At 38.1% G+C, this 16056-nt stretch overlaps 1 protein-coding gene across 10 annotated transcripts in view; it reads right to left on the bottom strand.

The window, feature by feature from the left end:
* SMPX (small muscle protein X-linked) overlaps window positions 1-8980 on the bottom strand; it is a 42530-nt gene extending 33550 nt beyond the window's left edge. For 6 of the 10 annotated variants that reach the window (XM_065677299.1, XM_065677308.1, XM_065677307.1 and 3 more), the window contains exons 1-3: window positions 8833-8980; window positions 5240-5299; window positions 215-304 (exon numbers count right to left, since the gene is read on the bottom strand). In XM_065677299.1, coding sequence (XP_065533371.1) covers window positions 215-304; window positions 5240-5278 — 129 coding nt within the window. In that variant the 5' untranslated portion in view covers window positions 5279-5299; window positions 8833-8980. Of the gene's footprint in view, window positions 1-214; window positions 305-426; window positions 484-5239; window positions 5300-6749; window positions 6867-8797 lie in introns of those variants that run through there. The other 4 variants (XM_065677300.1, XM_065677302.1, XM_065677301.1 and 1 more) reach the window with 4 other exon arrangements.
* Window positions 8981-16056: the final 7076 nt, after the last annotated feature.

Below are 16056 nucleotides of genomic sequence, written 5' to 3'. Positions count from 1 at the left end.
TAAATTCCTGTAGATGCCTTGGCATCAAAACCAGAACTATGTATGGATGAAGTGTTTAGTAGGTGGCCATTTATTTCCATGAATGACCAGTGCATGTTCAGCTGTGGTACCTAAGATCGGTATGCAGTGCTGTAAAATTGATTAAAAGGCTGTCTTCCATCAATGGCAGGGATTCTGCTGAGGGAAAAAAATCAAACCCCCCATTTTTTCTTACCTCTTCAACTTCTTCAGGTGTAAGTTCTTTTCTTTTATGAGGGTGGCCTGCACCAGGTCGAAATGCTCCCATTGGGATGTTAATATTAGCCTGTGAGAAGGAAATTATGATGCATAAAATAGTGACTGATAAATAAACATACAGCTGGTAAAAGACAAAATTCCAAAGGGGTGGGACAAGTGTATGGACATTATCAGTTTCCAAGCACTTACGCCTTCATTGTATGCATGCATCACATCACTCCCATGGGAAAGGGAAGGGCTTTTATTTCTATTTTAAAGATGGAAAGTGAAAAAACAAAGTTATCTAGTAAGCTTTTGAAGTTCTGCATTTTATTCTAAAGCTCCCTGATTTCATTGGACTTGAAACAAATGAATACTGAACACTGAAGTGCCTTTAGATGTCTGGGTCTGCTTCAATTTGGTCAGGGTCAAACAGAAAGTGAGTGCCATAATCAGTATCTAAGTGTACATGACCCAAATCCTACAATAAGGCCCCCAATCACTGGACCACTCTCCTTCCCCCAGTAACACCAGTTCTCACCTCATTTAACCACAGCTCATTAGGAAGGAAAGCCTGCCCTGAGCCAACTTAAGCCACCATGTTTAATATATTATTTTTACCGACAAAATTTACCCACAGGTCCTGCAAATATAATGCCTTAGTCCTACAACTATGCCTCTTGGTTGCAAAAAGGTTCTGCTAGAAAAGGCAGAAAGGCTTTTTGACCCTCGAGCCTCTGCTGGCTTTCACTGAGCCAGTCCAGCCCGGCCTGCAGCAGGGGTTCACAGGTCAGGGCAAGCTGAGCCAGGTCCAGCACTGGATAGACCGCTAACCCTAGCTTTAGCAGACTCGCTCCAGAATAATACCCGCATGATTACCTCAATCTGATTTTTTATCTGCAGCAGAAAGTCAGTAGCCATAACATAAATGGGGCTGGTAATAGATACCTTACAAGCAAAGATGTTGGGGAAAAGAATGACAGAAAACATTGCCTAGGAAAGAGCAGCTAAAATATATCTATTTCCCAATGTGACCCAGACTGGCTTGTTTTAAAAGTCAAATGGTGTGATCGACTAAGTGCAAAATTTATACCTAAATTCTTATCTTGTGATCTCAGAAGAGAAGCTGGTCCTAGGAAATGTCATCAAAATATCACGACTCCCACTGGTAAAACCAGAGGTTGAATCAGTAATGTTATGGAGCAGAAGCAGAGAATCTTCGAACAGCGAGCTGTTTGACTGTAGTTTACCATCTGAATGATTTGCATTAAATGAAGATGAACAATCCCATCCTTCTGCTCAAATCGTGGTCCTGCAGATTGTGCCGCAGGTTGGGAAGCCCACTGTTTTCAGTAACAACTGTTTGCACAGTTGCAATCAAATATCAAGGAAATTAAAAATCAATTTGCCAAGAAATAAACACCTTTCCCTGTATTCTACTCAGCTGTTTACCATTATTTTATTCATGCAAGGTGATGCTGCCATTTCAGTGCAGCTGGCAAACATCTGTAGGGCCATGTAGTTTATAGACAATTGGGCATTCATTTCATAAGGCTTTTTCATTGAGCTTTAGCTTAGATATTGCGAAACCTTCCACCTACACCTCCTAAGTTCCTCGGAGATGGGGCATTTTCTGCCTCACAGTACTTAACCCATTATTTCATTTATGAAAATAGCTTTGCTATTTTTAATTTTAAGCATCTCCCCCACCAGGCTCTGTTACCTCCAGGCAGGTTCTGTTTTTGGAAATGAAACTTTTTTGCACTTTACAGCTAGTGTAGGCATACAAGCTCACAGAGGTGAAACATTAAGAGTTTTCTCTCAGTGTGCATTTTAAACTCAGGCATTCCTTCCCCTTGGAGTCAATCAAAGCAGAAGCCTGCCTCCCATGGCCACCTATGGCATACCACATCATGATAATTCTGATGCCCAGCCCTTTCATTTCCTACTATGATTGACAGACCAACTGTGACTAAAAATGCTTCAGGAAATAAAAAAACCCAAACCACTAAGTGCCAGACTGCTAATTAAATTAAATAAACTGCTCTTTGGTCTGCTTCGGCATTTTCACAGTAATCTGTGTCACACGAAAGCAGTTTGTACTATGTTATCTGCAGTAAGTGCATTCACGTCAGAGTTTGGACAAGATGTGACATGAAATATTAACTTGGTTAAACAAGCAGCCTTTAAGACAGCATTTAACTCTGTCTGGATCTGATAACACATACTATAAGTTAAAATATTTCTAGTATGAAATGAAAGTATGACTGATTTCCAAACAGCTCCTGACCAGAGGTACCAAAGTCCTAAGCTATAAATCTCCTTCTAATCTAGTGTTGGCCCCTTCCCACAGACAAGCAGCCATGTAATGGGTAGATCAACTTCTGTAAGCCAGTGTAGCTCTGCAAGGACTGTGTTGTGCTGCAATCAAGCACAAGTTTGCACTTTTGTTTTTAAAATATCTTTCAAGGCTTTTGCCACCTATCTGCTGGGATGGAGACACGAGCCTTAGTGAGCTCATCTTCCTTGCTTGCTCCCCGTCCAGTAAAAAGGGAAACAGCAAATTTTTTGTTCCAGACTCCTGAAGTCCTAAATTATAATTGCTTTAGACAGACATTCTAGGTGTGGTTAGTATTTTTAATCATACTAATTATTAAAGCTATTGGGATTTCACCTGTCATTCTTTTTGGAAAGTGCCTACCATACTTTGGATGTCATTGCAGTTTTCATGAGTAGGTATTTGTAATTATATACTCTACTAATGTCTTCCTGAACAGACCAAAGGAAAAATATCTATAAGCACGATACACAACATTTATTGTCGGTTTGACTTGATTAAACTGGTATTTAGACATTTGTTCGCATTTTTCTTTCTGTTTAGAAGTAGAAACAGGATATCCAGATTAGGATACAAGTTATGCAACCACGCATGAGTTGAGGACTGTTACGGATAAATTCTTCACAGCATCACAGCCATTCCTAGCTGTCCAGAAGGATGACTAAATAAGCTGGAAAGCCACTTCAGCATAAACATATTTGATTTTTAAAAAATAATAATAAAGGAGAGACAACTTACTGTAATTCAGAAAACATGAAAATAGGACACCACCCACCCCTACCTCTGGGGAAAGCCAAGAGTGGTGTTTGGAGGTAGAATAATTTTCAGCAGGAGCTGTACACAGCCTTTTATACACTGAGAGGGGGAGGCCAACAGTGTTACCAGGATTTAACAGTACTTTGATCCTCTGTTGCCCCAAACTACTCTTGGGAACCAGTTGCTATCTTTATCTCTCCCACATCTGTATATAGTGGCTCTTGGAGAGTGAAGATTTTAGCATATACCTCATATGGTTGGAAAGAAGTCAATTCTGACATTGAGTACCATGAAATACTTCACTCAGTTAAGTGTCATTACATTTCCATCACTTCAGCATGATGTATATTCTCCAGGGGATGTCGGTCCTACTATAATAGCACATAATAGCACATAATAGCAAAAGGTCATAATATATGAATCAGATTGTATAAAAGTAATGTTATGTTTTGAGTCATGATTCTTACAGTGCTCAAAGCGTAATGGGCCTCAATTCCAGTGCAAGTCTCCCTGCTAGAGCAACCTTTGACACAATGTTTAATAGATTTATTTTAAAATTTGTGCTGTAATTTTTCTCATTATTCAAATTATCCTAGTAAAAAAAAAAAAAAGGTTCTTAAAATATTAAACTTAGTGCTTAAACAATGCATTTTTTTAAATGGGCAAACTAGAAGCTTTTTTTTTATATTAAGAAGTCAAAAAGTCATAAAAATAAAAAGGAGACTATAACTACCTTTTAGTTTAAGGAAAAAAGTAAACCAAATTAATTCCTTAAAACTCTTTGTACGTGACTATGGAGTTTAGATGTAAAATGCAAATAATTTTGATCTATTGATTACATTTTTCCATTAATCAGAAAACACTTCCACAGTCATTCTACAAGAGGGGTGAAAATTTGAACTGAGTGAAATCAATGGCAAATTTCTCCTAATTTCAACCCAGTCGGAGTACAGTAGTTTGCCTGCCTGTTCCAGCAAAGTTGATATTGATAAAGAGAACAAGCATTTTTACAGTGCCTTGCAATTCCAGTATGCTGTCTAGCAACTGCATAATTAAACTTCTTGATACTCCAGTCTATTGAGTCAGTATTATCTTGAGGAAACAGAGAACAGACTTTAGACATTCAATTTTGTTTCTCGCATAATTTCAAGGAACCTGAACTTATGGTAAAATTTCATTGCATTTTACAAAATACATGAAAATTCTACAATTCAGGAGGTATTTTGGCCTTTTGACAATAATCAATGATAGTATGAGCTAAATACATTTTTCATGATGCTGCTTCATGAAGATGTTGGGATAATTCTTCAGCTGTTTCTTTTACAAGTGTACAACAACCAACTTCATCCATACGAGCACATGCCATTTGAAGAGGTATGTGACAGACAAGAATTTTTGAAATGAAAATATCAACATTTCCCTTATTTTACTTTGGCTTTTAAATAACATGCTGTTTAAATATACATTGGAAGTTGTGGATTTTTTCCTAAAGGAATGCAGATGTGGGAGACTTCACAATTTCTATGCCATCTTTTTAGCCTATCATTTTTCCAGCATTGTATTAATTCTGTGGAAAATCTGAGAGTTGCAAAAATTAGTTTTACTCATGCTGCTGATCAGTCATATAGATGCATCACCATGTTTTGCTTAGCTGATCCACCAACAGGCATAACCTAACACTGGAAAGACCATGCAAATAAGCGATCAACCAACCTATCTGATCCTGGCTTTTATCAGCTCAGATCATAAGATGCTGTTCAGGTTAAACTTTTTCAGTGCTTTCATACCCACTAAGCTTTTCACTTTAAAAGAATAATCCCCAGTTAGCACTTCTGTGGTGTTTTGTCTGAGCAAAAATGCAGTTTGCCAAGCAATGGAGGTTGAGATTTATTATTTTATTATGTTAGAAACATAAATACTGTCTCTTACCTGAATGGCTCTGACATGTGACGCTGGCTGTTTTGACATTTTTAAGACAGAGGCTTATCCCTGCAAGCAAAATGAGAAAGTGTTACAGGCTCTGACATTCTGATAGCTAAGGGAGATAAGCTAGAACTTAACCCGTGCTGCCTCTTGACAGGCATCCATTTCATCTGCCCAGCTCCTGTTTCCATCTCAGTTTCAGAGTTGCTTAGATATTCCTTTTGAATATCAGGAGATAGAATACCTGAGCTTCTCCAATTAATCTTTCATAGCCACAAATGGAGCTCTCTCTTTCACATGAAAAACAATAACAAGTGGAGATAAGGAATCTCTCAAAACTTGTATTTGTAAAATGCAACTTTGCATTGTAAGATGAGTAAGAATTATGGGAAGCATTTGAGCATAAACAATGTATGATTATCTCTGCCACAGTATGTATGTGGGAATTGTTAGAATTCTCAGTTTAAAACTTCTTTCAAATAAAGCTAATTTGCTGTACAAAACATTGATAAACACCAACATTATAACCATTTTCTGTCTCACACATCCTTGCAAACCTTTAATTTCAGTATAGACTGAAAATGATCAAGATGTTCAAACTATAAAATTCTCTTTGACAATTGCTAGGGCACAAAGCATCCTCTCTTCAAAGTTTTAGATCATATAGATTCATAAATTTTCTTTAGCAACAAGATAGATACACAGATTTCCATATACTTTTATGCAAGTGGAGAAATATGGACTAATACAGTATTAATATGCCATAACAAAGGGAAAGATGCCAAAGTCTAAAGACTGTAAAAGAAATCTTATTAATTGAAACATTGTTTCATCCTTTTATTCCTTCATTGAGCATTAGGATCTTAACTAGACTGGACCTTCATCAAAGTCTGGTTATTTATCATTAGAATACAAAATAAGATAGTGATACTAAAAGGTGAGAAACAAGTTCACCAGGGAACTCACTGACCACAACCAAACCACAACATATGTTTGCTACTATAATTAACCTGAGATGAGAAGGAAAATACTGAAAAAAAAGTAATAAATTATGTAGGAGAGACAGTACAAATATACAGAGAAATCAAAAGTGGGTCAAAGGCTTTGGTACTCTAAAGAGTACAACTGTCAATTGGATACCGGAGAGAAGTATCAACGAGTTGCAGGTTGGCTTCAGCTTGGAATATCAGCTTGAAATATAAATATCAGCCTATCATCACTGGAGCTGCATGGAAGACTTGCTCTTGCATATTCTCACATCAGCTTCAAATCTGTGTATAATGCTCAGCAGAACTTAAAAGTAAAAATGACCTGCCATTAGAGGTCTCCCTTTGATCACTCTCTCAGCTGTGAAGAGTGCTATGCAAACCAACACAGCATTAAGTCAGAGGACATCAACTTTTTAGGTTGCTTTGGGTTTAAATTGCTTCCACTACATTAATGAGAAAAAAATCCCACTGTGTAACATAAAGCCAGCATGCTTCCAGTGAGTTTTATGTTGTGGTTTCATACTTACATTCGCAATCTTAAAATCAGTGGCAGTTTTAAAAACTTCAGAATTCACTTTGGGGGATGAACTCTTGACCACTGAAGTTCATGACAAAATTTGCACAGATTTCAAAAAGCCAAAAGGATTTACTGCACTTTCTCCCTTTCTTTTTTGAAGGTCTCTGCTATACATAGAAATAAGTGTACCGTTAACCTGTGGTTGTATTCCAAAGAAAAATACAAAACAGTTTCTTGGTTTATTGGAAAGATAAGACTCATAAACCATAAAAGTTTAATTAATTTTTCTTATTATCTTCTCCTCTTTCTAATCAGGATGAAAAATGTAAACAAAAAGCATAGGAAATTAACATAAAACATTTTTAAACACCACGGATCTACTTTCTAACCACTCTCACAGAGAAATTCATACTAGGACGTACTTGCCGTCTTGCGTGCCTGTGCACTGTAAAATCTCCGATACATTTCCTGGGCCATCTACAGCTAAACAGGCAAGGATTTACATTGAATCTCAACTTTAAAACAAGTACAGTGGTAGCACTTCTCAGTGAGGTGCTCTGGCTCACAAGAAGTCTGCATTCAAAATGCCTGCAATCAGACACCAGCTCCTAAAGACGGATGCATGATACAATTGTGTAGGACTGCTTTTGGAGGAGGTGATTTTCCTTCCAGTTCATCCTGTCCTCATTACCGCCAGAGAAATCAGGACAACAGCACACTACTGAGTAAAAATAGACAATCTTCTCTGGTTGTCTCCCTTTCCCTCTCTTCTCTGAGTTTCCCTCCAGAGCAATACTGACCATCAACACAGGAAAACAAAGCTTAGATTACAGATGCATCTATTACTGAAGTGATTAGCTCATTTTTATAAATTCTTTTGCCACGCATCCCAGAGAGATAGTCAAGGGTGCTGCACTGATTGCATTAAGTTATTTCTGGCATTCCAATCAGCTCTGCAAACTTGAAAAAAACACTCTTCACCTTGACTTCCATGGCAGGATTTTGCATGTACGCAGCCAGAGAAACGCAGACTGTATTCCCCAGTGTCTTTCTGGCCTCCCCACACCTTACCTTTTACCTTGTATGGGCTGCGTACTGAGCCAGATTTAGAGAGCAACAGCAACGCTAGCTCAATTTGGAGCTGTTTTATGCCAGACTTGCTCTGCAAATCCCCTTGCTTCGCAGTGAAGTACTCATGAATGGGACTACTTGTGAAACACAGGACTACTACAGTGAAATAAATCAGTGTTTTGAAAGGAAACTTTGTAAAACAAAGGACCTATCTTCTGTCCCTCTGCTAAAAATAATTTCTGACAGGGCTGCAGCAAGATAATAAGCTGACTTATTCAATTTTCTTTAAATACAATGAGATATCATAATGCTATCTTTTGTAATCCACACAAGAGATGTACAGTAGCACACAGACAACAGAAAGAGCCCTCCCCCTGCCCCAGCTGGAAGCTGTCCTTTCCCCCTGCCACACTCACAGCGTCAAGTACAATGGGTATTTTGGACACAGAACTGCAGTGTATTATCTAAATAAAAGGCTTTGACTGGAACCACACTACTGTGAGACCAGCTAGTACAAAGAAAGAAGAGAACCCCCCACTTTGCAGCTTCCAGCCTGTTACACAAAAACTTACTACATGCTGTAGGCAAATGCGGTCACATTTTCTGTAATGCACTTGTCTCTACTACAGTTAAGTGTACAGCGACAGAACACCTCTGTTACCATTTAAACCCCCATGTAATATTTAACGAGGTAAAACAAACATATAGAAAACAATAAGCATGTGCCTATGTACTACAGTATTTGAGCTAATAATATGCAGTTACACTTCTCATGAGCCATTAGGTATTTAAGTGACTTTCAGTTTAAAATCTTTAAAGATCCCCACAGACTATAAAGCAGAAACAATCTGCTCTGAATACGCTGATAACACTGCACAAGACACTAAAATAAGCAGAAACCCACAACTATTGCAGTCACCTCACAGCAGTTATTTAAGAGTTTTTGTAGGGGTCTTCAAGGTTTTTAATTGACCCCTTCAAGATTACCTTACTTATTTACTTATATAAGAAAAGCTCCAAACCGTCAAGTGAATATGTGGACCTCCCTTCGATGCTGAAAGAGGTACCTTCTTCTACCAGCTGAGGACTGTGATCCTTTTAATGTGTCTGAAATAGCTCCGATGCTTTCAGCCAGGATGGCACTGAGAGCTGCTCCAGCCTGGAGTGGGACTCAGCTGAGAAGTGAAGTGTAAAAGGGAATTCCTGTCATAGCTTCCAGTTGTTCTTCCTAAATATAGAGTTTGATTCACCCTGTAACTTGGTCCCCAGTGACACTTGACCATCGTAAAACCAGGGCTCAAGTGTCAAGCAGGAGGTGTTGAAGGAACACACCTTTGGGTCTTTTTCCTGCCCTCCCTCTCCCTGTTCTGGGTTTTTCACAAGCACCAGGCATACGGCAGCAGAAGGCAATGCACAACTCCTCCTGCAGTGTTTGGGGCAGCATGTACCTCCCTACTGACACAGCAGAGAAGGAAATAATTATGGAGATGTAATGACGAAGAACTCGCCTTGGAGGAGCTAAGTAGCAGAAATGAATGCCACACCATTGCTATATCGCTGCTAGGTTGGGAGCAGACTCACAGAGCAGCTGACTTGGGGTCTCGGCATATTGTGCCTCTGAGTGGGACCGCCCTGCTCACAGTGAGGAGGGCTTTTGACTGTGAGAGGCCATAGCGGCCAGCAGATGAATCTTAGGGCATGTGGATGAAGAAAAGCTAAAAGAAGAGGAGGTAATGGGGGGAGTTGCTATAGCTCATGAGGGAAGTGAAATGTTATTGTAAGTCATGCTCATGCTGGCAGGAGTAGTCTTCGGTGAAGGCTACTGGAAGAGATATGGCACAGGAAGTGCTGTGTGGGACACAGCCTCACGTTTCCACTCCCAGAAGCATGGCCTCCTACCCACTGCATCTTCACAAAAGTGACCTTTGCTCTTCATCACTCTTCTGCCGTACCTGTTCTCCCCCTGACCCACAACACTACCATTACGGGCAATACTGTACTGGCCACTTGCTGCTGCTACTTGCAAGTTTTAGAAGATCAACAATTTTCAAAATTAGTGCCAAAGACTTTTAAAACAACCAGTGGTTGGGGCAGTGGTTTCAGGGATGATTTCCCTTGACTTTGACTTGCTTGACCAATCACTCTTTTTGTTTCAAGTATCTCAAAGAGGAAGCTGATCACCTAGACCACTTCAATTAGCCTGTGACTCACTCTCTGCTGCCCTCTTTCCCAAAAGCACTGGCATCTGGAAGCAGTTGATAATGCTGCTGACTTGCTCTGGCAGCTTGCAGACTACTCATAGCCACCCCCTTCCCAAGGAGCCATGATAAGATGGCCATGACACAACTAGGCATGAAACAAGCACATGCATTTGTGTTAGGTCAAGACCGACAGAGGTATGTATAACAATCAGCTCATTCCAAGGAGGCTCCTTGGCCTTTTCTACCGAAAGGCTGAGCATGGCTGTTGTCAAGGATTTTAAGGCATGAGAAACCTATTGCAATTGAAACATGGCAGAGTTCACAACAGGGCTCACAGATCTGTTTTTGCCTAGAACAGAGGAGTTTGCTGTTAAAGTCTAAGGTCCTGCATCCCAGGTAGTTTAGACCACATTAAAGCAAAGCTGGAGTCAGGTAAGTGACTTTATATACCTCCTTGGGAAGGTTCATATTTTCAGCAGAAGCATTAGAAGTCAATGAAAGAGGCAATATTTTTTTGTAACAAGGACTTGTACATGAATTTGCTTCAATTTATATAACAATAGTTATATTACAGAGTAGCTCTGAAATACACAGTTCTTTCTTCCATGTGTCATTAATTTAGCGAAGATAGTCCACTGCTTACATTTTATAATCCCATCACCATGCAAATAGGCCTAAGAAACACCAGCTCAATGCTGTTTCCTTCAACAAATTTTCATAGCAGTGACAAGTAATTTAATAGATAGTCTTAGTGATGTGTAAACAGGAAAATAATCTTCTTCTGTCACATTCCTAATACCCATAAACCATCACAACTAAACTGTTTTAAATTGCGAGGATAAAAAGGAGTAAACCCAGATTTTATCACTGATATTAGAAAACATAGCTCTGAGTAGATCTTAGAGGGAAAAACAGACACTTTCACCATTATTTTGCATGGTACCACTACCTTTGAATAACCCCGGGATGCACAGCCCCATGGCTTGCAGGTCCAGCTGCTAAATATGTGCAGCAGATTATCTAGTAAGTATATAATGAGGCAGATGTGCATCTCAGATGATGCATTCAATGCCTGGCAAATTAGGGCCAGGTACATTGACATGCACTGAATAAAATTATTGCACAGAGATCCAAAAGACAGTAGCAGTGTATTTATTTGAACTATGAAAATCCCAATAAAACTCAAAATATGCTTTTGTTGCATTCCTAGAAGCTTGTCTAATTAACATGCTTCCTGGAACATCTTATTAGTTTTGAAAGCAGATTTGATGGTTAACAAAAACACGTATGTATCTGAGATATTTCACTGTATAATGTCGGAAGTGTTTCTTTAAGCTGCCAGTACTTACCATGCTTACTTAAATATTTTGCTTTTTGACAAATCTCATGAGCACACATATGACTTCCCTGAGGCTCCCAGAATAAAAATATTTTTTTCTATTATAGTCCAAAATGTTTTAGTGTAATGCAAATAATGTAATACAATTGAAAACGCAAGTCGACAAAGGAGCAGTCACAACCTCAGCTCACTTGAAATAAGACTTCTTTAAAGTAAAACGTTAAAATACGTTCCTGGAGTTCTGCTTCAAATTATTAAGTAGTAGCAACATGTTATAGATCTTTGGCAAAACTTTGCTTCCATGCCTTAATTTTAACTCTATAATTTACAGTTTATTACTGGGTAAGAATAGTGGGATCAAGATATTCAGTATTTTGTTAATTAATTCCTATCTCTACCTTCATTTGAATTGTTTAATGAAGAATATGAAACCTAAAGTTGCACTGCAACTACTGCAACTACTCTTTTCATGCTATCAGGCAGATTTATCAGAGGACTAACATAGAGGATCCTGGAAAAAAAAAAACCTAACACCATTCATGTTCTAATTCACACAGGTTTTATTTGTATTTTTGGGCTCTTTTCCCTTGGTAAAGATATATCTACTCCAAGTAACAATGTCTTGGCACACAGGCTTGACGAAAGACAGACTTTCAGTAATGGTATCCAGTCACATGAGGTTAGACAGAACTACAAAAAAATTAGAAAGAATGGAGCTAACAATTACCAGCACATTCTTACTCTTGCTTTCAACTGAAAATCATTTTGAACCCTAGACTGCAGAAAGAATTTAAAACCTCAGCCTCTTTGTCAAAAAAAAGTTGTTTGAGGACATATCATCAGCTTGATTGTTTCTCTTGGTTCCTCCTATATGTTTCTTAATATAAAGAAAAAAATCAAGCACTTTCTCTTGAGTTTCTGCTTGTACAGCCATGATGACAACAATAACATCAGGCTATTTACGTAATGAATGACATAAAGTAGGATGTGAAAATGTTTGCTATTGTCTAGCGGACAGGAAATCAACAAATATATCTAAATTAGCTGATTTTGCTTCTGTGACATTTCTGAGCTGCTAATTAATTCAACTCCTGCATTCTCTCTTTCTTTTCCATATAAAAGCATGGTGATTATTATCACAGACTGTTCCATCAAGAAATAATTAGACTTGTATTAAGAAGATGGTCTCATTAGAGGCTGCCAGTGACCTTGTTCTATATTTCATAGTTCCAGCATCTTTTAATAGCATTGTAAGCACCATCTAAGAATTTGTATTAAGTTCTAAAAACTGCATTATGAATATAACTCATGCAAACGCTAGAACGTCATAGCTTTGAACCACTCAAATACCCAAAAGCCATATTCTCTGTTGATTTGTATTCTATAAAATTCTTACTTCCCAAAATGTATTGAGTAACTGAACCATGAGGATGACGTACAAGCAACACATTTGTTTCCACTTTTCTCCTGGGAAATTTTAGCAACTATACCTGGCAAAGCTGATACTATAAGAAAGAGCAAGGGTACTGGCAGATTTTGAGGGGAATATGAATTTTAAATGATGTGTTGATTTTGTAAGCATCCTGTCTGTTATAGTGATTCAGCATCATTTGGAAAAGAAACAAAAAACATGACACTGCACCATCAGGTATTGTTCTGGACAGAGATATTTGAAAAAATAGGATCTGACTGAATCATTGGTAAATTTTCAACAGAAGACTACGCATCATTTTCACAGACCACGATAATCCAAATAGGCATCTATTATCTTTTTCAATCCCATAGCAGACTTCTTTTGATGAAAGCCATCCCTGTCAGTCGATCATATCTGCTGAACACTACTAACTCTTGCCTTCAATGGTCAGATTGAGACCTCAGCTGATGTACAGTAAGAAATTTTGCTGTTATACCCATCTGACCCAAAGATGCATGAGAACTAGGTACAGATATACCAGAGGACCTGGGGACTCAACACCACACAAAGCAACATGCTTATCTCTTGCAATAAAGCATGAAACAAAATTGCAGCTGCGCAGGTAATCAGCTTGCACACAGCTATGACCCTGCTGTGAGAGCAATCATCTGAAGCCTGACAAAGAATACAAAGACTAACTCCTGATGATTCCTCATCTAAATGGCATATTAACAAGAATAAAGCCACGGTTGAGACATGGAAAATCTGCTTGGTAGAAAAATGTACCCAGAACAAGGGAGATGAGGGAATGTGCTGGAGGAAGCAAGGATATTATAAAGAAAGGAATGCCCTTAGATAAAACATGACCAAATTCAAGGTCAACTACACCAAACTGCTGAATCATAGGTGATTGATCTGTTGCTATCTTTGGTTTGCCTTGGTTGAACATAAAAAATGAAGATTGATAAACTGTGGGTGTGAAGAATTTTAAAGTTCGAATCAATATCAGGACACTTCTCTTAGTTTCCATGAGTCATACAGAAAAAAAATCCCTAGCTTCTCATACTTCAAACATTCTGAAAAACAAAGACAATTAATAATGAATGCTTTCCATGGTGAAGATATGAATAAATCTACTAGTCATACCTACCTATCAAGTAGTCAAACATGATCTATATCAAATCTTACTTTTATTGAATCATATCTGCTACAGGAACATTTTTCAATCATCTGTGGTAAGTAAGGTCCTTCAGCTGCTAATTTCTAAATGATGTTTCCAAATATAGTATCAAATCTCAAGTATTAAAAAAGAAGATAAATAAATTGTTTTAGGAAATTATACAAAGTAGCTTCTAAAATCTTCACGTTACTATACATCCATACGAAGGAAGGTTGTGGACTGGCAGTACCTTCTATCCAAGGATAGTAACAAACCTAAAAAAGGAAAACTATAAATATTAAGCTGCTTCATTCAGTCACATAAGGCTGTGCAACACAGGGGGTAGCCCTTTGAAGTGCCCAAGATCTGGAGCTAAAAGTGGTGCTTAAAACTCAACTGTCCTGAAAATAACTTTTGAGAACTGCAGGCTGCTCTATGTTTCCTGTGCCCACCAACTATCAGTGAGTTGCCACAATCTTTATATTCTGAGTATCCATGAAGATGTTCACAGCTTTCAAATTGATTATTTATTTTTATTAGCAAAAAAAGAAACATTCTTAGCTCAGGTTCCTGACATAAACTGATCCACGTAAGGCAAAACTGCTGCTCTGTCATGGATAGTTCACTTGTGCTCTTGCTGATCAGTGGCAGAGGGATTTGTAGTTGTGGGACACCAGTCCAGATTATAGTTTTCCACTGTGTGCAGAGCTATGTGATTGGGAAGCAGCTCCCTGTTGTCCTTGAGGCAGAACAAAATCAGTGCTGGTTTAAAAGAGTGCTATGCTGTATAATGCAGCAATTCTGGAGCTAGTTCAACCATCTGTACAGTCCAGGTGGAAAGTAATGGTGATATCTTCATCAACTCAGCCTGTGCAAGACATTCCTATTATTCAGAACAGCTAAATACCATATATACGCATAGGCAAATAGAAATGCTACAGGTTTTAACAGTCTGTTAAAGGATGAACTACAAACTAATTTATCTTCTTCATTATCTCACTTTGACTTACTCAAGCTAACAGCACTTCTTTCCCTAGGGTTCAAGGCTGCCCTACAAGTTTTGGGGTTCTAACTGGATAGGTCTAATATTATCATATGCATTAATTTCAGGTTACAGTAAGCATGAAATAATACCTGTTAGACTAAACCTATTCCATATTTAGTTTGCATCCTACAGTAGAATAGCAGATTATGTACATAGGGACTTCACAGCAAAAGGTCACAGTTTGCCATTTTCTTCCCATGTGTGTTCTCCTCCTTCAGTGACTGAGTCCCTTTCTTCCTGCAGTTTAGGTAAACCCAATTTCAAGGACAGAGTTTTAAAGCTGTAAAGGGCTCCCAACAGTGCAGAATAACTACTCTGTGGTAGATATTCCATACTTTTTCTCACATATAATTTCTAAATGACTGCAAAGGATGCAAAGCCCAACAGGTAAATAAGCAAGACTATTGGCTAAAAGAAGCAGCTGAAGCCCCAAACTAATACACTCACAGAACTGTAGTCTAGAATAATATTTGAGCCACATTCCTCAAGTTTATCCTTATCCTTTGTTTTCCTTTGGGTCTGATACTCATTTCTCCTTGGGGTGTAACAGGTTTGGAGGACCTTCTTTAAGATGTAATTCCAGTCATGATGTGCCTAACAGAAGTATGCCAGATGGGTAAAAGCTGCAATTTTTAATTTTTTTTTTTTTTTTTAAATCTTGCTGCAAGTATGAAAAATCTGTCATTCAAAATGTTATAGAACAGTACTAGTAATAAACAAATGGTGAAAAATCATGTATGACTACTCTTAATAGCAGATTAACCTAGTAAAGGAGTGTTTCTGTGAATGCTTGTGCTTTTACATTACTTACATTGTTCATATGAACAGTGACTTAAGAACAAATTTAATTTGTCTTAAGAGTCAAAATACCACCTTTCCAGTATGTATTTTTGGTAACCAGGTTAAATACTACAAACAAATCTTAACCTTAACAGAATATTTTTGACCTCATTTCTATTTAAATAAAGCAAGACTGGTATGTACTGTAAGTGGAACATAAAAAAAAAACACGAATAAAATTGTGTAACATTCTGCTCTTTTCTAGGCACAGCAAGGATGATTTTACTTTTCTCGTTTGGGTTTCAGTT

The sequence above is a fragment of the Lathamus discolor genome, chromosome 4 (assembly GCF_037157495.1).
Source record: "Lathamus discolor isolate bLatDis1 chromosome 4, bLatDis1.hap1, whole genome shotgun sequence".
NCBI classification, from domain to species: Eukaryota; Metazoa; Chordata; class Aves; order Psittaciformes; family Psittacidae; genus Lathamus; species Lathamus discolor.
This window is presented reverse-complemented; position numbering and strand designations above follow the sequence as displayed.